Source organism: Triticum urartu, chromosome 5A, assembly GCF_056163025.1.
Source record: "Triticum urartu cultivar PI428250 chromosome 5A, HENAU_Tu73, whole genome shotgun sequence".
NCBI lineage: Eukaryota > Viridiplantae > Streptophyta > Magnoliopsida > Poales > Poaceae > Triticum > Triticum urartu.
Genome location: NC_141877.1, coordinates 378,350,639 through 378,376,387, shown reverse-complemented (window position 1 = coordinate 378,376,387; position 25,749 = coordinate 378,350,639). Strand labels below are relative to the sequence as shown.

Sequence of the window (25,749 nt, the reverse complement as noted above, 5' to 3'; positions counted from 1 at the left end):
TCCAGCAAGAGAGGCGAAGTAGTAGATGAGTTCCGGCAGCATGACGGCATGGTGACAGTGGTGGTGAAACTATCTGCAGGGCTTAGCCAAGCACAATGGACATGGACGGAGGAGGAACTAGAACTAGAGGGAGAGGGGGTGCCACACATGGCTTGGGGATTGTGGCGTTGTGTTTCTCCTCTCCCTCCTCTCATATATATAGGTGGGGGAGCTGCCCTAGGGCGCGTCCCAAGGGGGCCAGTGGCCACCCTGGGTGCCTGCCTAGGCGCACCCCATTTCCTTCTTTGACGTATGAGGGAAAGGAAAGGGGGGCCGGCTACCCCTAGGGCACCTCCCCTTCCCTTTCTCCCTTGCGTGGAGAAAGGCAGGAGGGGGCCATCCTCTCTCCTTTTCCTTTACAAGGTCGGCGACCAGGTTGGGGCGCGCGAGCCCCTTTGTGGGCTGGTGTGCTCCCCTCCCGTTGGCCCGTTAGGCCCAGTAACTTCACGTGGTCACTCGGAACCCCTTCCGGTGATCCAATACATACCTGGTGCATTCTGAAACCTTTCCGGAGACCAAATAGTATTGTCCTATATATATATATACACACACACATACATAAACACTATTCTGATCACGGGATCAGAATAATATTCTGATCACAACATGAACTTCTCGAGTAACGCGCCTGACCTTCCCCGAGTACTAGGTTGAACTTCAGCTAAAAGGTGTCCAAATGGGGCTTGCGATATACCGTTGGAAAGCTATGGATATCAGTATCATGACCCAAGTTAAATTTTTGGCAAAATGTAAGCGGTTTAAGAGCAGTTTTGAAAACTGTTTTTTCTTCATACAAAAACGTGAATCGTATTTTTGATCGCATTTTTAAACCGTTTATCAGAATGAGGCAAATAATATGGCATTGGAAAGCTGCTGAAAAATCGCTCCTTCCACATGTTGAAAGTTTTCTCTAATTCCATACGGTTAAATAGTAATTCGGAAAATCATAGAATTTCGCAAATGGAACACCCGAGTTTGTATTTTCGATGCCATTTCTAAACGGCTAATCCAATTGAGGCAAATAATATCGCGTTGGAAAGCTTATGAAAATGCGCTACTTTTTCATGTTAAAAGTTTTTTCTAATTTTGAATGGTTTAAAAGTAATTTAGAAAACGGTACAAGTTCCACCGAGTTCGTATTTTCAAGCTAATTTTTTAACCATACGTCCAAATGCAGCAAATGATATGGCTTTGGAAATCTTGAAGAAATGCGAATTTTTTTGTATATATTATTTCTCCTAATTCATTATGGTTTTATGTCAGTTTTGAAAATGGCTAAAAACGCATTTTTGCCGTAATTTCTACAAAATTTATCGGAATGGGGCAAATAATATACCACTGAAAAGCTACGGAAAATTCGAAACTTTTTCATGTTGATGGTTTTCTGTGATTCCTTGCCGTTTTCAAGTAATTTCGGAAATGGCGAGATCGTTCATTCTGCCTTTATCGCGAAACAGATTCTTCAAAAATGCACCGCGTGAAGAACGTGAACTTCTCGGCATGTCTACTTGAACTTCACTCTGTTTTTCACGTGCTTTTTTACCCGTAGCTCTCCATCCACTACTCGTAGCTCTCCATCTACTCACCGGAATTGAGCAAGTGATATACCGATGGAAAGCTGCTGTAAACACGCAACTTTCCCGTGTTGATCATTTTTCCATACTCGCAACAATTTTAAAAGTTTTTCATCTCAAATTCATTCACTATAGTAGTTGAACTTCGTGTTGTGTTCACGTTGAACTTCTGTGACGTATTTTCGTTTTTATTTTTCCCATCCATTTCGTCAGTGTTACACAAATGATATTCTCTTTGTACAAACCTCTCTCACAATATATTTTTTAACTTTCTCCGACCGAGGACTTGAATTTACACAAATGATATTCCTGTTGTTTTGAAGTAAATTAGAGAAATGACGAGATCATGATTTATGCCTTCATTGCGAATGGAAACGCACCGCGTGAAGTAGTTGAACTTCTTGGGCATGTTTGTTTGACCCTCACTTTGTTTTTGACATGTTGTTTGTTGCACTGAGTGAAGTAGTTGAACTTCTGGGGCATGTCTATTTGAACTTCACTCTGTTTCACTTTATTGTATTTTTCTTATATGAAATACACATCATGTAGTACATGAACTTTCGGTTGTTATCACTTTGAACTTCTCTCCGGTTTGAAAGAATTATTTTAAAACACACAAAAAACATATTTTTTTATGTATTTTGGACATCTAAATACACGGTGAACCTCTCTCGCAAAATTTATTTGAACTTTTACTCGTCGAGCACTTGAACTTCTAGCAACCTTTTTTTTCGTTTGAGTTGTTTTCAAAAGTGCAAAAAATGTCGTTGTGTTTTTTATGTTTTGAATAGGTAAATCCTAGGTTTCAATAAACTCCGAACTTCTCTGTTATTTCAATTTGAACTTCACATTTTCATATTTTTGAGTAAAGAATTGTATTTGATTTTTATACGGAAAAAATCGAACATGGAAATACGAGGTGAACCTCTCTCGCAAGAATTTTTGAACTTCCCTGGACAGAGCACTTGAACTTCTTTCACAAACCTTTTATGCTTTTATTTTTCTATGTTTTTATTCTCACCTGAAATGCATTCCTTGCAGTACTTGAACTTCTCGTTGTTTTCACTATGAACTTCTGTCGCAATTTTGTGTGTACATCGAATTACACGCAATTGAAAGTCGGACGCCATTTTCTTGCCATTTTAAAACATGTAATTGGAGGTCGGACGTCCCGCAATATAAATTCTGAACCGTGCACGAAGGTGCACGTGAACTTCTTGCAACAAATTTGATGATTTTATAAGCATTGAACTGATCTATCTTTTTTATTTGAACTTCATTGTGTATTTTTAGAAATGTGGAAATTGGAGGTTTTTTAGAAACATCGAACTTCTTCCTTATTTGAAATTGAACTTATTGATTTTATTCTTTAGTAACTAGAAAAATCCAATTTTTCAAATATAATATCAAATTGCTCTGCTTTTTTGCAATTGAACTTCTTGGTTTTATTCTCTAGTAACGTGAGAACCTGAGTTTTTTTTATATACATTGAACTACTCAATTTTCAAAATTGAACTTCTTGGTTTTAATACTTTTTAGGAAAATCTGAGTTTTTATAAACATCAAACTACTTCAAACTTTTAATTTATGGTTTCTTGGTGTTATTCATTAGTAACGGGAAAAGTCCTAGTTATGTAATAAATATTGAACTACTCGATTATTTAAAGTTGAACCTCTATGTCTTTTAATTGGGAATACACATTTTTTACAAAAAGAAAACACAGTACGTGGACACTAAGAAGAAACGTTGAATTGCACCGTTATTTTAATTTGAACTTCTTGGTCTGATTTGTTATGAATGAGGAAAATCATTTTTCTTTATAAACATAGAACCACACCGTTTTTTAAATTTGAACTTCTAGTGCTTTTAGAACGGGAAAATATAAATTATTTTGAAATGTTCCTCTTTTTAATTGGAACGAATATTTTTTTTACAAAGGGGAAAATCCGTTTTTATGGAGATGTTTGAAGTACCTTTTTTATTGAACTTCTTGCTCATTCTTTTTAACTTCCAGATTTTTAAAATATCAGCATCCTCATAAGTTTTTGTAAACCTATTTTTTTAGTGCAATGTAATATTGCACTTTAATATTTCTATTTAAAAAAAATTAGTTGTTTCTTTTATTTTAATTTGAACTTCTTCATTTTATTTTTTAGTAACGAGAAAAAATCTGAGGTTTTTATAAAGTTTGAACTTCTCTGCTTTTTTAATTTGAACTTCATTGTTTTATTATTAGAAAAATATGGTTTTTAAATAAGCATCAAACCATCTTTTTTGAATTAAACTTCATACTTATATTTTTTTGTAGAAACCGAGGAGTCGAGGAGATCACCACACATGACTAGATAGAGGAGTGCAAGTGAAGCAACCTTTCTCTTTAGAAAATCAACAACCAGAACTTCGAAAAGCAAAACAAATTGAACTTCGAAAAGCAAAACAAATTGAACATCATAGGGCTCTACAACCTTTCTCATCGTGTTTTTCTCTTTTTTTAAATAAAGATATTACTGTGCATCAGAGTGCTTACTTTTATAGTTGGAAATAGAAATTTTATGTTCAGAGGGAAGAAAATATCACTTAGTGTTTTGTTCCAGAGAAAACAAATTTTTTTTGAGTCATAAACAAAAGCAGCTTTAGAGAGCATACTTTTTTGTTCTTACTGGATAGGAATTTCGAACTTCTGTAATTGGCGTATTTGAACTTACACATATTCTTTCTTTTTTTGCATAGAATCAAACACGTGATTACGCAATCTTACAAATAATAAACAGCAATCCATGGGTTCTTGTTCGCATCTAGGAAAAAAATACTTGCAATCAAGCATGTACATGAATTTGTTCCGATGAAATCGCCTCAATCAGAAAGAGAGAGAGAGAGGGAGAGTGAGAGAGAGTAGTGCAGCCGTGAGGAGTAACAGGGGAGTTCTGCTAGCGGGACCCAGGAGGCGGAGGTGCAGCAGGGGGGGCCTCCTCCGATGAAATCCGGTAGTATGTGATGAATCGCGTCGTTGCGAGCAGGGAGTTGGGGCAGAGGCGTGGAGCGTCGGGGTTACGCCAGAGAATGCGGCGGCGCTACCTAGAGACAGAATACAGGTTTGAGAACACATGAATGCACAAAGCAAAAAATTCAGAAAAATGATCAAGAATAAAAAGAACTAAATCATCCATTATGCAAAACAAGACATGGCATCAAGATTTTAGAAGAAAAGTAGAAGCAATTTGGAAAAGGTTCAAGCACGAAGTTCACCCTTAGGCCTTGGACAGGTCGCTGCTTAGCCTTTGGCAGGTCGCCAGCAGCGTGAGGTGAGTGGTCATGGTGAGGGATCCGGCAAGCACGGACCGGGGCCCTTTTTCTGGTGACTTGCTACTCAAAACTACTGTATTTATGTCATGTTGCAAGCACGGACCGGCAAGCATGAAGTTCAGTACTGTATCCAGCATCAACAAACAAAATTCAATAGCAGCACTCCTCCTAGCATTAACACGAACATGTTGCGGCCTTGTGGGCAACAAACACAAACCATCGCCAGAGGGGTTCGATGAAGGAAACTAGTATGCACTAGGAAGTTCAGGGAGAGCATCTGGCGGGGTGTGGAAGTCCAGCGGCTGGGCATGGCGGTGGTCGTCGGTTGTGGTCGCCAGTGGAAGTCCGGCGGCTGGGGGCGCCTCGGGGCTGGGAGTCGGCGGTGGAGGGCGCGTCGGGACCGAGCGGCCGGCAGCGGGAGGCGCGCTGGGGTCAGGGTTGGCGACGGAGCCGAGCAGCCGGCGGCGGGAGACACGCTGGGATCGGTGGGGCGCGACGGGGCTGAGCGACCAGTGAAGGGGCCGAGCGGCCGGTGGCGCGCGTGGATGGCGGGGTGGGCCGACGGAGTCATGCGGGGGATGGTGGGATGGGGCCGGCAGGTGGCCGCGGCGGTGGGAGAAGGTGGCGGTCACGGCGGCGGCGGTCGCACGGCGGCGCGCGGGGGGTTGGGGGGCGCGGGGTGAGGGCGATCTGGGGTCGGGGCAAGAGGTTGCGGATGATGGGATCGCGATTGGGTTGTTTTTTTCCTGTCCGGTGGCATTTTTGGATCTCGAGAACCTCCAGCGGGCCCTATATAGGAAGCTGTGATCCAAATAGTTATTCTAATCCTGATATTAGAATAGTGCTGTCCTGAATGAGGAATAGTTATTCTTCACCCCCTCTCAAATTTGACATCAATGCAACGTATTTTTACGTTTCGTAAATTTTGTTTTATTTCATACATAAAAAGAGAACATAAGAAAATATGTACTCGCTGTAAAAAATATTTTATGTTACGTAAAATTACGAATGTAAGAACATAGTGTAAAACGTACATAAAATGTAATATAACCTATTTTTATATTTTTTTATACCAAATTTTACATATTAAATCAACATGCATGTAACTATTTATATTATAAATGTAATTTATTTAGAAAGTGGTCGTAAGATTACCTCGGGTGAAGAATAATTTATTCTGTATTCTGGGTGATGAATAGTAACACTATATATATATCGATCTTTACCTCCGGACCATTCCGGAGCTTCTTGTCATATCCGTGATCTCATCCAGGATCCAAACAACATTCGGCCACCAATTCACATAACTCATATAATAATATATCATCAACAAACGTTAAGCATGCGGACCCTACGGGTTCGAGAATGATGTAGACATGACCGAGACGCTTCTCCGGTCAATAACCAATAGTGGGACCTGGATACCCATATTGATTCCTACATATTCTATGAAGATCTTTATCGGTCAAATCTTTATGACAACATACGTAGTTCCCTTTGTCTGTCGGTATGTTACTTGCCCAAGATTCGATTGTCGGTATCTCCATACGTAGTTCAATCTCATTACTGGCAAGTCTCTTTACTCGTTCCGTAATACATCATCTCGTAACTAACTCTTTAGTCACTTTGCTTTCAAGCTTTGTGATGTTGTATTACCGAGAGGGCCCAGAGATACCTCTCTGTCATACAGAGTGACAAATCTCAATCTTGATCCATGCCAACTCAACAGACACCTTCGAAGCTACCTGTAGAGCATCTTTATGATCACTTAGTTAAGTTGTGACGTTTGATAGTACACAAGGTATTCCTCCGATATCAGGGATTTGCATGATCTCATGGTCGAAGGAATATGTATTTGACATTAAGAAAGCAGTAACAATGAACTGAACGATCATATGCTATGCTAATGGATGGGTCTTGTCCATCAGATCATTCTTCTAATTGATGTGATCCCGTTATCAAGTGACAACACATGTCTATGGTTAGGAAACCTTAACCATCTCTTGATCAACGAGGTAGTCTAGTAGAGGCTTGTTGATCAAGAGATAGTTAAGGTTTCCTAACCATAGACATGTTGTCACTTGATAAACCACGGAGAGGTCTCCCCCACCAGGACAAGTGCCCGTTTTTTGTATACAGTGGTTTATCTATATACTGTCCTTAGTTTTTTCTGGAATATGCTCGTTAGCAAGCACTAATCTAGCACGAAGAGGTCTCCCCCACCAGGACAAGTGCCCGTTTTGCGAGCAACATGATGAGACGGTAAACCACCTACTTCTCCAGTGCATGTTCCCCAAGCAAATGTGGACGGTGCTGGGCATGGCATTGGAGTCACCCTCAAGTGTGCCCACGCAGCACGACACCCTGACCGAGTGGTGCACCAGGAGGACAAAAAGTTGACTCTCGGACAAGGATAACAAAACGATCCTCATGCTGGGGCTTTGGACCCTATGAAAACACTGAAACGACATTGTATTCGACGGTGCAACGCCCTCCGTACATCGGGTCATCGAGACAGTACACCTTGAACGCACAAACTAGAAGCATGCAAGGCTCATCAAGGACGACCTTGACCATGTCTTAGTGGAGCTACATAGGTGGATTAATATGAGAGTAGGGTAGGGCTTGTAAAGCCGGCCATGGCCGGGTAGAGTAGTGCTTGCTTGTAATCACATGTAACACTACTTGTGGAGGGTTTCTTTAACCCTATTCCTTCTTTAATAGATGATATGCACTCTCGTGCATATTCTAGAAAAAACTAAGGACACTCTATTTGTTTATGTATCCACACATGTATTTAAGTTTCCGGTCAATACAATTCTAGCATGAATAATAAACCTTTATCATGATTAACGAAATATAATAATAATCACTTTATTATTGCCTCTAGGTCATATTTCCAACACTCTGGTCCCTTGCAGAAGCTCCTAGGGTTTCATATGTTCAGAAAAAAATCACCAAAAAGTTTCGTAGCGTTTGGGCTCTGTTTGGTACTGATTTTCTGAAAATCAAAAAACAAGCAGAAAACATCAATTGGCACTAGGCATTGGGTTAATAGGTTAGTTCCCAAAAATATATAAAATAGCATTAAAATGCATATAAAACATCCAAAATTAATAATATAATAAAATAAAACAATTAAAAATTATAAATACGTTGGAGATGTACCATTCAACATGTAAAAATGTCAGCTGATATCCTGTCTTATCTTTGTGCTAAGTGCGCTTGCACATTGTACATGACCGAGAGCCGGCTTGATAAAACTCCTAGCTTCCTAGTGACCAATCTATCGGCTAATTGTTGTAGGAATGCCTTTGTTGAATAAATCTCTGTACGCAAACTAAGCCCATCTGAGATGGATAGGTTTCTTGTGGTGCAACCAGCACACTATGATTCAAGTCTTAGGCTTGAACTGGTGTTTGCATTTTCTGCATTTATTGCAGGCTTTTCTGGAGATATTCATTTAGTGAGAGAAGATGTTTTCGTCGGAGACGTCTGTGATGACTTCATCAATCTCAAAATATTATATCGGGTCAGTATCTCGAAGATGCTCATAGGTCTAGTGCGTTTGTGTCTTCATACGTGCCCGTATATATGCATGCATATGAGCATATGTGATTATACTGTGTTAAGAAATAAAATAAATGTGGCCATAGAATTTGTGACATGTTCGGCTTTTACATTCAAGTTTATAGAATTTTGTGATAATGTGGCTATATATGCGTGTAGAGTCCGGTCCGGGGACAATAAAGTTTAGGTTTTCTAAAAGATCCGAACATATTCGCGTTATAAAGTAGAGTGTTCAGGCTGACGAGGCTGCGTATTCGATCCGTAATAGCGTTTTTTCGCGTACTCCCGAAACCCCAATCTTTTCCCCCTCTCGTCGCATCGGCGGCGGCGACAGGACATCGGGCGGCGGCTGGACAGGTGCTCTCTCTCTCTCTCTCTCTCTCTCTCTCCGCAGCAAGAGTGAACGGCGACCGGAGCGGTGCGGGCGCTGGCAGAACGACCGGAGCGGCGCGGTCCCCGTGCAGCGCTGTTCCTCGTCAGCAATTCAATCTCTCTGACGCATCTCTCTCTGCAGCCGCAGAACGAAGGAAGGGCTCCCCTGTAGCGCCGTTCCTCGTCCCGATCCGCACGGATCCGCCCCACCTAAGGGCCCCGTGCACAAGGAGCAAAGATGATAAACCTTTTCAAGATCAAGGGGCAGAAGAACGAAGAGGCAGCCAACTCGAAAGGGGGGCCTCCCGTCAAGAAGCAAAGTCCTGGGGAATTACGTCTCCACAAAGGTTTGTTTCGCCGGAAGGGATTTGATGTTAGGGTTATGTTATGTTACTTTCAGCCAGGTGTCTCACTTGATATTGATTGAGTCTGCCGCTTTTGTGCTTATTTTTCAAGCTGCTGTGAAGAGTGTATTGCTATGTTTGATTGATCAGATTAATCTGAATAGTTTCTGTTGTTCAATGGTGCCCTGTCACGTTTCATCTCATATGTTCTTGTACAACCAAAGTATATCAAATTGCAACTTAATACCTGAGATAAAACAAACCAACTAGCCAAGGGTCAATCAAACAAGATCACCATAATCCACCACAGCGCTGAACAGAGCCACACTGACATGATGTACATTGTACAATGTGTATTGATTAGGGCTAAGCTGATCTTGCAATCTTGTGCGCAAGTATGCCGTTCTTTTTGTTTTTCATTTGTTAGGCAAATGAACTATTGCTCCTAAGTATATTAGTTAACCAATTTGTTGCATTTATATTTTGTGGAAATCATATGCATGACACTTATGTAATAAAAATTAATTCGCTTGTGAAAAAGACTAAATAGGGGTTGTGTCGGTTTAGTTACTAGCGTATATGTTGTGTACCTTGCTATTTACTCCCTCCGTTCCAACTTATTTGAAGTTTGAGCTTTGTGCTAAGTCAAATTTCTCCAACTTTGACCAAATCTAAGAAATATATCAACATCCACAACACCAAATTAGCTTCATTAGATTCATCATAAAATGTATTTTTGTACTATATATATTTGATGCGGCAGATATTAGCACTTTTTATAGACTTGATGAAATATAGATAAGTTTGACTTGAGACAAAGCTAGAACTTCAAATAATGTGCGACGGAGGGAGTAGTCTTTACTGCTAACCATATTGGCTGACTTGTACTGGTTATGACCAACTTTTGCATGGGCCATGCTTCATGTGTGTGACAAATTGGGTAATCTGTATACCAATGATTACGATCTGTTTGTTTTTGTTTTGTTTGACTTGCATGATGGAAATAGTTCTCACACTGTTGCCCAGTCAACACAGACGTGCTACCTAGCCATTCTGGTTCAGAGGAGGAACGCCATTGGCCCCTTGCCTGGCCTGGAAAGATATAAACTGACCCAGTGGTGTGAAACATGAGAGTAGGGGGGTGCTGAACCACCATGTTTTCTTTGCCGCTGGATTTGTTTATGACAGAGTTGCCTTACTCATAAAGTTGTAGTCAGCCTCGTCTCGATGCCCTTACCTCAGCTTGAGGATGAGGCAGAGCAGCAGCAGAAGCAGGGTGGAGGGAGATGGGGCATGAGAGGGATGTGGAGGAAAGGATGAGGTGCCAACATGGTGGAAGTAGGGTGTCGTAGGGGACTAGGGCACGGGAGGGTGGCGGCAGACTGGCAGTGGTTACTAGGTATGAGGGCTGGCTTGAGTGAGGCAGTACGCTGAGTATGGGGTAGTATGCTGAATGATAGTAGTGGCTCATCTATCTCCCTTTTGGTCTTTGCACATTGGGTATAGTCATTAGCTGCTGTTGTGGATGACATTGGTTTCATATAGTTGTCACCAGGACAACTATGTTGATGACTCTGATAGTTATATATATATATATATATAGTAATGAACGCCTAGATATCTGATATACAGGGTTGAATCCCGAATTCACTATTCCAACTTAAGTTAGAAAGGGCACATCTAGATGTGCCCTAGTTATTGCACATCTAGGTGACTCAATCAAGCATAACAATGAAAAAGAAAAGAAAAAGAAAAACATCTGCACGAATCTCCGTGTAAAATCAATGACATAGGACTTAGATGTGCAATACTTAGGGCACATCTAGATGTGCTTTAGCAAAACTGTTAGATATTTCATGAATTATGAGGATTCACGAAATCCTACCATACTAAAAGTTGAACAGTGATAGATTCTTCTATTGTTCAAACATGTGTTGTCAATCTAAATGTCGTCTAAAATTTTAACAGCCACCTATCTATTCTTGTCTTCCAGATTTATGCAGTATGCACATGATGAATATTAGTTTATTTCTATTTGGATAGTTTTCAGAGCATGGATCTTGGTGACAGTTTTCATTTTAACTTGCAGATATTGCTGAACTTAACCTTCCAAAGACAACTAAAATTTCCTTTCCAAATGGAAAGGATGATCTCATGAACTTTGAAGCCACTCTACGACCTGATGAAGGATACTACGTGTAAGTATCTTATAGATGCTTCTTTTAAGTCTACTCTTCTTTTCAATGTTTAGTCATGTTTATTAGTTAATTTTGATTTTGAATCGTTTAATCTTTGACTGGACATTCGACTTACTTAAAAATATTGCACTGTTACATCACATTCCTTCAAATATGTCTGGACATAGCATGATGAAGAATTTTCCTATAGAACTTCAATAGAAATATGAGTAGTTGTCGGCTATTGTTACATTAGTTTCTTTATAGTTTTCATCAGTTACACTCATCCATGTTTCTCCTCCTTAGGCATTGTATCTCATCTTTTCAGTACAACATTGATTCTTAATAAGGAGAAAACTCCATTTTTGTTGGCCCCTAAATAATTGACAAAGAATTGTTGTTTTTGTACACTATTGTGCACCTTATCAGTTCGTTGAAACAGCATTATTCAATTATTCTGATATCCATAATATGTCTTCTTTCTTAGAGGTGGGACATTTACTTTCACCTTCCAAGTATCTCCTTCCTACCCTCACGAGGCTCCGAAGGTCAAGTGCAAGACCAAGGTAACACAATCTGACTCCTGTCAATCATCAGCATAAGTTGGTTATTGCTAATGTAGTAACTTTCAGGTTTACCATCCTAATATTGACCTAGAAGGAAATGTCTGCCTGAACATTCTGCGTGAAGACTGGAAGCCTGTCTTGAACATCAACACCATAATATATGGCTTAAACCTTCTTTTCTCAGTAAGTATCATATTCAAAACTGTTCCACCTGCTGATTTTCCATTCAAAATGTAAAATGCCTGAGTTGCATGTATTTATCTCGAGGGAAGACAAGTCACTGTTTGTCTTCTGTATTATCATGTACTCCTTTTTTTTTTTTGAGCAGTATTATCATGTGCTCCTGCTTGGCCATTAACCATCTTCTTACTTCTTTTCTGCAGCAACCCAATGACGAGGACCCCTTGAATCATGAAGCCGCGGCCGTCCTCCGAGACAACCCACAGAAGTTCCAGAGAAATGTTCAAACGGCGATGTCGGGAGGCTATGTTGATAACACCCATTTCCCAAGGTGCAAGTAAGGTCTGCTATGTGGAGCTCTGGTTCCGACTCTTGCCCAGTTACCCTGAATGCCGTTGCACAGTCTGAAGGATGTGGCATGTACCCAGGAAATGTATCGCATTTGTGTTAGACGTGACTGTTATTATGCTTGTTTGGTGGATGTACCGGAGTCATGCATGTTGAAGAAACATGCTAAGCAGAAACAAAAACCTCGCCTGTTATTCAGCTGAAAAGTTGGCGGAAGTGTTCCAAGCGCAGCAATCATATGAGCATATAACTGAATTATCAAAAATAAAAGAGTCTCTGGGCGAAACTTGAAATGTGCAATTTCTGGTAGTGAAACCAAAGTGTCGGCGATAAGTTCCTGCTTGAGAGTTTTCCGAAATTTAGATAGGAAAACCTGCATTTCTTGTCTCCAGGAAATTGCAGCGAAAAAAAATGAGAGGTATAATTTGTGAGTGTTTTTGCTTTGGATGTGGATGCTGTTTAGTCTAAGAGCATCTACAACCAAACCCTCGAACCCTCCCGGAACATGTCATTGTCTGGTCACAAAATCATCATCCACCCAGACCTAGGCGCTATGTGGCGGACTTGGGGACGCACAGGACCTACTCCAAATTGACCGTCCTTTCAGGTGTCCGTCTTCCTTTCTCGTGTCCAAATCGTCACCCTCCCCTGCCCTTGCTCCCTAGTCCGCGCCGCCGTCCTCATCCGCTGTCCTCAATGTCAGACACCGAGTAACTTGTACCCCACCGGTGCCATGGACTTGACATAATCCATGGGGTCCCGACCGTCGTCTCTTGAGGAGGAGTCACACGGAGGGATCAGCGCGCCCGACAACGTGTATGTGGAGCTGCGGAGAAGGCCAGTGACATGAACTTGGGCGTGTACGGTCTGGCGACCGGCTTCGCGCCATCCGTCGTGAACACGAGAAGGAACAAGCTGTTGGCCATGCATGACTTCGCTTCGGCCTACTAGCGGTTGGTCATCTGGATGACTGGACGGAAGAGGATGCTGCCACTGACATGGTGTACGACTCATCGCAACTCCAAAAGGCAGTGTACAACGTCAGGAAACGTCGATGCCAGCTATGCCCATGTGTTGTTTGATGAAATGGACGACCAAGACAGGATACATCCCCCCCCCCCCCCCCCCCTCATACGCCATAGTATCGGTTGTTTCGTTTGTTGCACATACCATTGGATCAACTTAGGGATGGTAGTTCCATTGTGATGCATATTATAGGACGCATACATGATGAGTGTGATAAATATGGTCAAGAGCCTATGCCTTATGACTTGGGTGATATCAATTTCCTTATGTTTGATGTTGGGCAGATACCGTACACTAAAAAAAAGGTACCAAAGGCAAGATGACCGGTATTGACAAGGCATGAGGATGTTCTGTTGTGTGAAGCTTGGTTGACCACAAGCATGGATCCAATTTATGAAACCGAGCAAAAGGCGTTAAATATTGGCAAAAGACCCACAAACACTACCATGAACACAAGAACTATGTGGGGCCTCACCCAATCCATACCATCCGCAGTTAGGCTTTCTCCCACATAGATGGTTCACCATCCAAGAAAGCATCAACAAGTTTTGCAGTTTCATTCACAAGTGGTTGACCAGAACCAAAGTGGCATGGGAGTCAAGACATGTAAGTATGAACATCTGTGTTAATTAATTAATATATGGGTGGTTTTTTTAAAAAAAAAGACATGTAAGTTTGAATTGCTTCACATTGTCATCATATGTATTGCTAGTTTCATTGTTGCATTGTTTTGAGTGATTCTTGTTTTGCTAGTTACGGTTGGCGGACGCTTTGTACAACCAAATTGAGGGCAAGCCATTCACTTTTGTCCCAATTGCTTATTGAAATTGAATGAAAACCGAAGTGGCAACTCGTCCTCAATGAGCTCAAAAACCCCACCAAAAAGTTGAAGAGAAACGATGGCCCAAGCTCCCAACAATATATTGGATTGGATGACGAAGAGGAGAAATGTGGATAGGCGGACGTACAAACGACCGTACCAAAGAGGAAGCTGTAAATGATGGGAAACAAATGGGAGAAGGAGTCGTGGCAAGCAAAATGCCCATCGCATGGGCAAACATTTTTGCTCCAAGGAGAAGACGGAGGAGGAGAGATACATTCTTGGATGTGCAAAGGTAAATGATGGAGTTCGACCCGGGGAGGGTGAAAGAGAAGGGAGGGAGAAGGTGGACTTGTATAAGCAAGAGAAATGTACAAAATGGAAGCTCGAGAAGGCGACAATAATGCAATGAATTGATTTGAGAGAGAAGTTGAGGCTTGCAAGGCAAAGAGGAGTCGAGAATCATGCTGTAGGACACTAGCCTCTAGGATGAGAAAAGCAAGAAGTGGTTGATTAACATGAAGAAAGAGGATCAACGAGGGTAACAATGGAGGCTTTGATTCATTCATGTATCGTCTATCTATGTGTAAATTATTGGTGTTTATTTGGCATGTGTAGAATTGTGGTTTATTTTGCTTTACTGAATTGTAATAAACATATGCTTTATGATGGACGTGCATGACTTTGCATGAATACGAGAGTTTGGATATGAGGGATGTGCTTGTCTGGCATGACAATCGATGGGTTGGTCCGCGTCGCGGACACATTTAGATGTGCCCGCGGATGTTTAGGGGATCGGATTTGCGCTTCTAAACGTATGAATCCTTATTCAGCTCAGCTGAGCATCTCCAACGGCCGCGCGAAACGACGCGCGCGCGGTAAACGCAGCCTTTAGCGCGTGCGGGGCGTTTTGCCGCGCTCCAACGGCGGCGGGAAAACCATGCGCGCGGAAACCGCTTGCGCGCGCGCGAAAAGGCGCCAGCTCGCGCGCCATTTTTTGGGCGCCGCTTCCGGCGCGCCTATAAAGTGCGGCGCGCGCCACGCGCCTCTCCACGCCTCCTCTTCTCCTCTTCCTCTCTCTCTGCCACGCGCCGCTCCAGCGCCCCGCCACCGCCGCGCCGCCATGCCGCCGCGCCGCCGAGGAGAGTCCGGCTACCGCGGCGTCCTCCTGCGCCCCAACGGCGGCTACTACGCGGAGATACGCTCTTGCGATCTCCGGCTCGGCCTCGGCACGTACGGGACGGCGCGCGAGGCCGGCCGCGCGTACGACGCGGCGGCGTGGCGCCTAGGCCGGCTGCGCGGCCAGATGAACTTCCAAGATGTCTACACGCTCCAGCAAGCGCTCGACCGTGCCCCGCCGACGCGTCTGAGCACAAGACCGTGCGGAGCACGCCGAGCGGCAGCGCCGCCTCCTCGTCGCCCAGGAGGATGAGCGGGTCATGGCGGAGTGGCGCCACCGCCACCCGGAGGACGTCGCCTACGAGCAGGCCTACTGGGCAAGGCGTCGCGAGGAGGACACACGAAGGCGCCACGAGGCGCGGTTGGACAGGCGTCGGCGCAAGGCGTTGGCGAACGCGCAGTCCGATCTCGTTGCAGCAGGTGGGCAATCGTTCTTTATGCCGAACGATGATCGGTGGTTGGACATCTGGCTGGATACCTCGGACGACACTGCCGAGAAGGATGATGATAGTGATGATAGCAACTTAGAGTAGTTTTTTTATGCAATCTATCTCGTTTTTTATCGTTTGTCGTTTTTAATTATTATGCAATCTATGTTTTGGATGTAAAATACCTTTGTATCGTTTTAAAATCTATGCAATCTATCTATTTTCCAATAGTCTAGAATGAGCGCACGCGATGTTTTTTTTTGCGCGTTGCTGGAGCGGCGCGCGCTGCATTTTAGCACGCCGCGCCAAACCAGCCGATGCGCGCGGGGCATATGTGTTTTCTGCGCGCGGCACGACCGGCGCCTGCTGGAGATGCTCTAACATGTGAGTCAAGTCATTGATGCTACGGGACTGTTCATGCTTGTGTCATGAAGAATACGAAAACCCTCACGTTCCAGCCTGTGCACAGAAGACTCGCTACAAACCCGGGGTTGCAGTTGGACGGATCTTTCAGAAGTTTGATCACGACAAGCCAGGCCTACCGATAGACAAGTACGTGACCTCTCACATCACGTGGCTACCGACAAGGTCAAGTTTGATGGCTGCAAAGAGATTAATCAACCGGGACGATCCTACAGTACATTACAAGATGAGATCATTCAGAACACCATAGAATAGTCCAGTGACACAAGAGAAGAAACGAAACGCATACACTACTATATTTCGAGGTTGACTTGAGGCAAATTTATGCCAAAAAATCTCGGATCTATCGTAAACTAGGATGCTCGCTGCCATCTTTCAGCTGAAAGAAAGCCACTTAAAATATCAGGACCGAGGGGGACAGATAGCAGGAAAAATCTTGACGTAAACGTCAACTGCGTCACCAGATTTGACGCTCGGCTCACGGCGAGTGAGACGGACAGATTCATCTCTGACCCACAACCACAGATAAGCATGCACTGACTAAACTACAGCGAGTGAGACACACACACCTCTCCGTTTGAACTAGAAAAGGTCAAAGCCTCAACGGTCCAAGACAATCGCGCCGCTTTGACTGCAAACCAGATAAAATCTGTAGTCGTGTTCAGATAAGATATACTAATACAGTAGTACATACTATATCTCAAGATGAAGGTATGATCATTACGTTACCATGACATTCAGAACGAGACAACACACACATTCTCAGTGCATCATAGCGAGACGAGAGCACAACGTAATGTCACACGTAAACTTGCATGCTTTTGCACCTGACCTCCGCCACCAGTTACACCTTCCGACAGACCGAATCCTAATCGAATTCGTAATAAGATTACTAAGACGTAATTAGGAACACGAGGTCTTGGACAAGTTAACACACACATGCAGTTCCTATAGCACGACCTATGCACCTGCATTGTAATGTAAATCTTATTGAAACACGCATCATGGATCGATCTATTCCGACGTGCCGACGGGCTTGACGGCGGCGGCGGCCATCTCCTGGCGGTGGTGGTGGCCCTGGTACTTGGGGTCCTTGGTGACGACCCGCTTCCAGTACCAGTGCTTGTCGAAGAGCAGCCAGATCTCCTCGATGGGCACCTGCTTCGTCTCCGGCAGCAGCAGGACGACGAAGACGGACATGACCACGATGAGCGCCGCGAAGAGGATGAACACCCCCCACCGGAGGTGGCACATGGCCGCCAGGAAGCACTGCGCCACCGCCGCCGTCCAGAAGAGGTTGACGCACACCACCACGCTCTGCCCCGCCGACCGCATCTCCAGCGGGAACAGCTCGCTGGGCACCAGCCACCCCAGCGGCCCCCACGACCACCCGTACGCCACCACGAACAAGCAGATGGCCACCACCAGCACCGTGCTCACGCCCTTGGACAGCTCCTCCCCGTGCCCGAACTTGAGCGCCAGGATCGTCGCCACCACCACCATGGACGCGATCATCTGCGCCCCGGCCTCCATGAAGAGCACCCGCCGCCCCAGCCGGTCCACCACCACCATGGACACCAGCGCGCCCACCACCAGCATCGACCCCGTGATGATGGACGAGTAGAGCGCCGCCGAGGAGCCGAACCCGAGGCTCTGGAAGATGACCGGCGAGTAGAAGAGGATGGAGTTCATCCCCGACAGCTGCTGGAACGCCGGGATGCCCAGCGCGCCGATGATGAGCTGCGGCCGGTTCCGCACGGCCAGCAGGTTCCGGAACGTGCCGCGCACCGCCCGCGCCGCCTCGCTCGCCTCCTTGAGGTCCTCGAACTCGGCGTCCACCTTGTGCGTCCCGCGCACCTTCTCCAGCACGCGCCGGGCCTCCTCCAGCCGCCCGCGCTCCACCAGGCTGTTGGGCGTCTCCGGCAGGAACAGCGCGCCGACGAAGATGGCGGTGGCGGGCACCACGGCGAGGCCCAGCGAGAGGCGCCACCCCCACGGGTGGATCCGGTCGGTGAAGTAGTTGATGACGTTGGCGACGAGGATGCCGAGGCAGGTGGTGAGCTGGAAGAGCTGGTTCACGGCGCCGCGGATCCTGAAGGGCGCGATCTCCGACAGGTAGAGCGGCACGGCCTGGTTGCCGAAGCCGATGCCGACGCCGAGGAGGACGCGGCCGACGATGAGCATGGCCACGTTGACGGCGGCGGCGTTGACGGCGCCGCCCAGGAAGAAGCTGACGGCGCCCACCATGATGCTGCCGCGCCGGCCGTGGCGCTTGGTCACGTAGGAGGCCCCGAAGGTGGACACCAGGCCGGCGAAGTAGAGCGAGGAGGTGAAGAGCGTCAGCACCTGGTTGTCGTACTTGCAGTAGTCCGTCTCGTGCAGGTGCGCGTGCTTCCGGTTGTACACGTCCGGGAAGAACTTGATCAAGAAGTCGTCCATGGAGGTCACGCCACCTGCGCTCATCGTTCACCACCAGCGTCCATGAAACCATGATTAGTTACCACTCTTGTTCTCGTGTCAAGTAAATCAGTGTGATGAAGAAATATACTCTACATTACATTTCGGTGAAAGATAACTAACTGAAAACTACCGGTCATCCAGGAAAATTGGTTTTGTTACTTGAATCATGCAATTCAACTTTTATGTGGTTTAGTGTGGACACTTCCCTTTTTGTCATGGTAATCTACTAATCTTGGGCGGAAACGTGTTGTGCATACTGTATAAGATGTGATACCTCTACTGAAAATGAGAGGACATTCCGTGGCATGTTACTAATTCTACTCCCCAGGACAGCTCACAATCGTTAGAAATGGTTTCCGTCCAAAAAACAGATTAATTTCAGTAGGTAAAGGAAGCAGTATTGACGCAGACACCGGGTGCCCACTCCAAACAAAACAAAAAGAAGATGGAGACACCATAATGGCCATTACGTTTTCATTTGGTACTCTTTTGGCCTATAGACAATGCGTCCTTTGTAAAGGAAAGCATTAACCATGATTGAGGCCATTAATTTTGATGAGGACACACTTAGGAACAATTTTATAATTCTTCAAATAGATTAGAAACCCATGCGAGTAATTGTTCGGAGAATGATGTGAAACAAGAAAGAAAAATCATGTTGAGAGAAGAACAAAATCTGACTAAGACACAAATTTCTGAGACGACGCCAGATGAATCGTCGACGACACGACGATGCCGAAAGAAGAAAAATTAACAGGACGAACATGGACAATTGGACATGAACAAGAGGGGTTGGTACGAGGGGAGTGGAACACTCACTGGAGACCCCGAGGTCGTAGCCGAAGAGGGAGCCGCCGAAGGAGCCGACGATGCAGGCGAGGATGAAGTAGGGCGTGATCCTCCCCTCGTACTGCTCCGCCCTCCCGCCGCCGGCCTCGACGCCGGCGAAACCCCCGGCCATCTCCCTCTCTTCCTTCTCCTCCTGTCCAACCTCTCCCTTCAAACCACGAAACCAGGAGCCTCCTCACCTGTCTGCCTGTTTACACGCTCGTCTTGGCTGAAAGAAAGAAACAGGGCGAGAGCAGAGACGGAGGGGGCGAAAGAGACAGCAGAGGTCAACACACGGCAGTCAAGAAACGGACAAACTGAACGTGGAAACGAGAGACAAGAGTGACAGAGAGAGGTACCTCTGCGCTGCGCTGCTCTTGGGCTGGCACCAGGGTGAGGGTGGTCCGCCGTCCGCCCCGCGGAGTATTCAAACCGGAGGCAGGTGGCCGTCGACTAAACAACGGGCATCCGATCGCGTCCTCTTCTGCCGCTCCGGGAAGCGCCTGGTCGATCTGGCCTGGCCGAGGGAGGGAGGGAGGGAGGAAGAGAGCGGAGGAGAAATGGGGGGATCGATGAGAGAGTGAGGCCGGCGGGGGGTGGTTGGGCGGGGGATTTTATGCACGGCACGGGGACGGATTGGCATGCCACACCCGGGTCGTGTGGCTGCGACCCGCGGGGGTGACACGGTTGGTTAGGCTTAGGCTTAGGCCTAGGCTCAGTCGAGCGTTGATCCTCACCGCCCGGATATGGCTGCGGCAGCGTCAAGAGAACTGCTTATCCGATCGGATGGGAGAGCCGGAGTGACGATGCTGCCGCGAGCCGGTCAAAGACGACGAGGTGATTATGTGGGTGCGGGACTTCCGATTTCGGCGTCAACAGCACCGGAATGCGTTTCCTAATTCAACAGTCCACGGAGAGTCCTTCAAATGCATTTAGTATAATATTATCGGAAACCTTATCTGATAAACGTCGGCCAGGGACGTTCTGCCAGCGAATTGCTTCTGAACCGCATGATCTCCGTCAGATGGATGGCACTTTTGGTGGAAAATGCCCCCCGCCCCATACAGTTACGCAAAATGCCACCCCAGCTCATCCAATACACAAAAAATGCCATCAGACGTTCGCCAGCTGTGAGGGTCCTTGTATAACTTGTAAATGTGTATGTGCAACACACATTGGTATCAGGCACAAAATTAATTGCACGTAAATGTTAGGTACGATATCAATTACGCGTTAATGAATTACATGGATAATATATATTTGGTATGTTATTAATTGCATGCTTAACATGTTGAGCGCTAGCTATTGGAGCAATATAGATCATCTGATTAACATTGTTTGATGATTTGTTGGCCTCTTCGCGTCTTTTTCATATTGGTATATAGATATAGATAATAGCTCTAAAAAAACTCTAAAAAATGCATTATATATTAGCTCTAAAAAATGCACCATATCTTATGGTATCATACACATTAATTATATATTTAGATATAGCTCCTTTAATGCGTTCTATCTTATTGTTACTACCTAAAAACACTCATCCAATGTGTTTTGTTAGAGAAAAAGTAGTAGTATGAATTATCTTGATTTTGGTGCTTCGAGTTATCCGCTTTGTCCAACTGCATATGGCAAGCACGTACTTTTAGACAGTAATGCTACAAGCACGGGGTCATTATGGGGAGTTTACGGGGTGGATCCACTTGCTGTTTGTGGTTGGCCATTCGGGAAAATTGGCCCACACCCTACGGAAAATCCAGAGGGGGGGGGGTGCTGGTTTATAAAGACCCGTGAGTCTAGCATTTTGTGCTTTTAGGTCAGCAATTTGACCAACTGAATACATATTATATGTGATGGAAAGCACTCCCTCCAATCTAAAATAAGCATTGTGGTTTTAGTACAAATTTGTATCACGATACTTATTTTGAAACGGAGGAAGTATATGTTTCGAAATTTCATCAGTATGTGAATCCAACTGTATGTTTTTGTAACATATATTCAATTAGTCAAACTAATGACCTAGAAGCAGACATACGCTTTATGCACCGGGCAAAGGGAATTATCTAAATTAAGATATGGCACCTCTCTTTTCTCATTTAATAGGCTACCAAATTAGAATTTCTCTTACGTGTCGTGATTAGGATGTAGTCCAAGGTAAAGCATTGAGAGTGCCCTAATGCATGCTGACTTGCGATTCTATATAGGCTCTGGTGTCATGCAAGAATTGTGTTGCATATATCCCGGTCATGCATTGCCTTCGATCTCTAACAACAAACATTTGTGTCGATATATTGGTTTGCCTCGCCTTCTTAGGTTAGATTGATGGATTGGTGTGGACAATTATCTAAGTTTGAAAAAATATGCAAAAGCAAATTTGATCTAGCGTCGAAGTAAAAAAGTCAACTATATCATGAATAAGCACAATACTATTCGCCAAGGGATTTATCACAACAACTTGTATTTTTGTGACGTGATAACTTAACTCTACATCAATGTTACTACATGTTCACTATTCTCTCCAGACTAGTTATATATCCAATTGCCCTGACAAAAAAAGATATCCAGTCAAACCGGTGACACTTAAAACCAAAGTATACACAAGCCATGCCCATCGTGCACATATATTCACTATTTTTTTTGGTGTGTCCAAGTTTTTGGTGACCCCTAAGCATTATTTTGGTTTGTAAACGGAAAAGGCGTATTTGATATTCAGAACTTTTGGTGGGGACATGAAGAGAACAGAAGAAAAATTCATTGGCTGGCTTGGGATAAAATGACAATACCAAAAGGAGAAGGAGGTATGTGCTCTCATGATCTTAGGCTTTCTAATCAGGCTTTACTGGCTAAACAAGCTTTGATTATTGATAAATTTGGATTCACTATGCGCAAAGCTGATGAAAGCAAAGTATTACCCTCAAAGACATTTTCTTGATATGGTTTTTCCGCGGTCAACTTTGGCAACTTGGTAAGATACTATGCATGGTCTTGAACTTCTCAAAAAAGAGGTTATCCGGCGATTTTTTGATGGATCTATTATAAATATTTGGAGAGACAACTGGCTGCCTAGGATATCTAGACTTAAATTTTTAGCTAAAATGAATAGAACCGGGATTAAATGGGTGTCGGAATTATTCTTGTCCAAGTCGAGGAGACGGGATGTGAATTTAGTCAATCACTTGTTATTTCCCCATGAGGACTTTTAAAATTGCATATTCATCCCTCGGGTGAGGGTGATTTTATTGCTTGGCACTATGAGAAGAGTGGTTTATTCTCCGTAAAAGGTGCATATAATCTGGCACTTAGTCTCAAGGAGGGGAAGGAGGAGTGTGGGCACTCTATGGAGACGCGATGGAGATAGGAAGCTTTGGAATGTCAGTTGGAAAGCCAATGTCCCTCAAAAGATCATAATTTTTGCGTGGCGGGCTCAGTTTAATAGCCTAGCGGTACAGGTTAATAGAGTTAAGCACCACCAGTCTACTTCGGGATTGTGCTTTATTTGTAGTATGGAGGATGAAAGTACATTTGATGCTTTGGTGGCATGTCCTAAGGGGAGAGCTCTGCGTATGGAGTTGAGGGGAGTGTGGAATATTCTCAAGGAAGAAGTGTTCAATTGCTCAAGACCTAATTGAAGGAAATATGCCCTAGAGGCAATAATAAAGTTGTTATTTATATTTCATTATATCATGATAAATGTTTATTATTCATACTAGAATTGTATTAACCGGAAACTTAGTGCATGTGTGAATACATAAACAAACAGAGTGTCACTAGTATGCCTCTACATGACTAGCTCGTTGATCAAAGATGGTTAAGTTTCCTAGCCATAGACAAAGAGTTGTCATTTGATAAACGGGATCACATCATTAGATAATGATGTGATTGACTTGATCCATCCGTTAGCTTAGCACTTTGATCGTTTAGTTTACTGCTATTGCTTTCTCCATAACTTATACATGTTCCTATGATTATGGGATTATGCAACTCCTGAATACCGAAGGAAAGCTCAGTGTGCTATCAAACGTCACAACGTAACTGGGTGACTATAAAGATGCTCTACAGGTGTCTTCAATGGTGTTTGTTGAGTTGGCATAGATCAAGATTAGGATTTGTCACTCCGTGTATCAGAGAGGTATCTCTGGGCCCTCCAGGTAATGCACATCACAATAAACCTTGCAAGCAATGTGACTAATGAGTTAGTTACGGGATGTTGCATTATGGAACAAGTAAAGAGACTTGCCGGTAACGAGATTGAACTAGGTATTGAGATACCGATGATCAAATCTTAGGCAAGTAACATACCGATGACAAAGGGAACAACGTATGTTGTTATGCGGTTTGACCGATAAAGATCTTCGTAGAATATGTAGGAACCAATATGAGCATCCAGGTTCCGCTATTGGTTATTGACCGGAGATGAGTCTCGGTCATGTCTACATAGTTCTCGAACCCGTAGGGTCCGCACGCTTAACGTTCGGTGACGATCAGTATTATGAGTTTATGTGTTTTGATGTCCCGAAGGTAGTTCGGAGTTCCGGATATGATCACAGACATGACGAGGAGTCTCGAATGGTCGAGACATAAAGATCGATATATTGGAAGCCTATATTTGGACATCGAAATGGTTCCGGATGAGTTCGGGCATTTACCGGAGTACCGGGGGGGGGGGGGTTAGCGGAACCCCTCGGGGAGTATATGGGCCTTATTGGGCCTTAGTGGAATAGAGGAGAGGAAGGCCAAGGAGGAGGGCGCTCCATAGCCCAATCCGAATTGGGTGGGGGGTCGGCCCCCCTTCCTTCCTTCTCTCTCCCCCTTCCTTCTCTCCTACTCCTACTAGGGAAAGGGGGGGGGGGGGAATCCTACTCCCTGTGGGAGTAGGACTCCCCCTAGGGCGCGCCATAGAGAGGGTCGACCTCCCCTCCTCCCCTCCTTTATATATGGGGGAGGGGGCACCCCATAGACACACAAGTTGATCTCTTAGCCATGTGTGGTGCCCCCTTCCACAGATTTCCACCTCGGTCATATCATTGTAGTGCTTAGGCGAAGCCCTGCGTCGGTAACTTCATCATCATCATCATCACGCCGTCGTGCTGACGAAGCTCTTCCCCGACACTCAGCTGGATCTAGAGTTCGTGGGACGTCACCGAGCTGAACGTTTGCAGATCGCGGAGGTGTCGTACCTTCGGTGCTAGGATCGGTCGAATCGTGAAGACGTACGACTACATCAACCGCGTTGTCATAACGTTTCCGCTTACGGTCTACGAGGGTACATAGACAACACTCTCCCCTCTCGTTGATGTGCATCACATAGATCGATCTTGCGTGTGCGTAGGATTTTTTTTAAAATTACTGCGTTTCCCAACACTGATTGGATGCTTATCTATTTGGAACGTTTAACCCCTCCCGCTTATGAGAAAATCTTATTCATATTCTTATGTTTGCCAAAGGGAAAGAGTCTATTTCAAACTCGACTAATTTTGTGGATATCAATAGGACGACGTTCTCGTCTTGGCATCATGCAAAAATGGTTCCATGAGTCAAAGGCAAGAGAGTTGAGGTTGGATTGCAGTCTGGTACTACTCCACTGAGTATCTGTGAGGTATGGCACCTCCCACATTTTGATTATATTATGATCAATGTGGACTTCAGTTTTGTGCAGATCATTTGTGCTGCAAGTGTGGGGGTTGTTGCCAGGAATTCGGCCGATGACGTCGTCGTTTCCTTCAGGGATTATATTGGCTTGTGTACTAGTGTTGATGGAGTGGAACTTCGGCGTGTCTCACATGTTTATATATTGGTATCACTTTTCATAAGCTTGTTATTTTGGAATCAGGCTGCTCTTTTTGTGATTTCGCTTCTTGCGCATGATAACCTTGATAGGTCTTCTCTTACGAATTTCAACAAGGAAGCCTTAGCCCTTACCAAGCTTCTTCCAAACTTTAAGCTGGCAAAAATTAGTAGACAGGGAAATGAGGTGGCTCATCAGATAGCTAAGTTTAGTTTTGATAATAGGTCGTGTGGCCTTCTATGTAATAGTTTTCCGCCCCGAGTGGCGAATGATGTAGTGAACGATTGTATTCAACTTTTTAATTAATTAATACATGGGGTTTATTTCAA

The 25,749-nt window shown here is 44.7% G+C and overlaps 2 protein-coding genes across 2 annotated transcripts; one reads left to right on the top strand and one right to left on the bottom strand.

Annotated features, from left to right (window-relative positions):
• Nucleotides 1-8,686: 8,686 nt before the first annotated feature.
• On the top strand, nucleotides 8,687-12,672 carry LOC125509118 (NEDD8-conjugating enzyme Ubc12). Its single transcript, XM_048674004.2, has 6 exons — nucleotides 8,687-8,844; nucleotides 9,002-9,206; nucleotides 11,293-11,401; nucleotides 11,868-11,946; nucleotides 12,013-12,129; nucleotides 12,330-12,672. The coding sequence occupies exons 2-6, from the start codon at nucleotides 9,098-9,100 to the stop codon at nucleotides 12,465-12,467; spliced, it is 552 nt and encodes a 183-aa protein (XP_048529961.1). The 5' UTR covers nucleotides 8,687-8,844; nucleotides 9,002-9,097; the 3' UTR covers nucleotides 12,468-12,672.
• A 4,477-nt stretch (nucleotides 12,673-17,149) lies between these two features.
• STP14 (sugar transporter 14) lies at nucleotides 17,150-20,238 on the bottom strand. The gene is made up of 3 exons (XM_048674005.2): nucleotides 19,998-20,238; nucleotides 19,630-19,867; nucleotides 17,150-18,803 (listed from the first exon to the last, which is right to left on the bottom strand). Exons 2-3 carry the CDS (start codon nucleotides 19,769-19,771, stop codon nucleotides 17,365-17,367), a joined length of 1,581 nt encoding a protein of 526 aa, XP_048529962.1. The 5' UTR covers nucleotides 19,772-19,867; nucleotides 19,998-20,238; the 3' UTR covers nucleotides 17,150-17,364.
• Nucleotides 20,239-25,749: the final 5,511 nt, after the last annotated feature.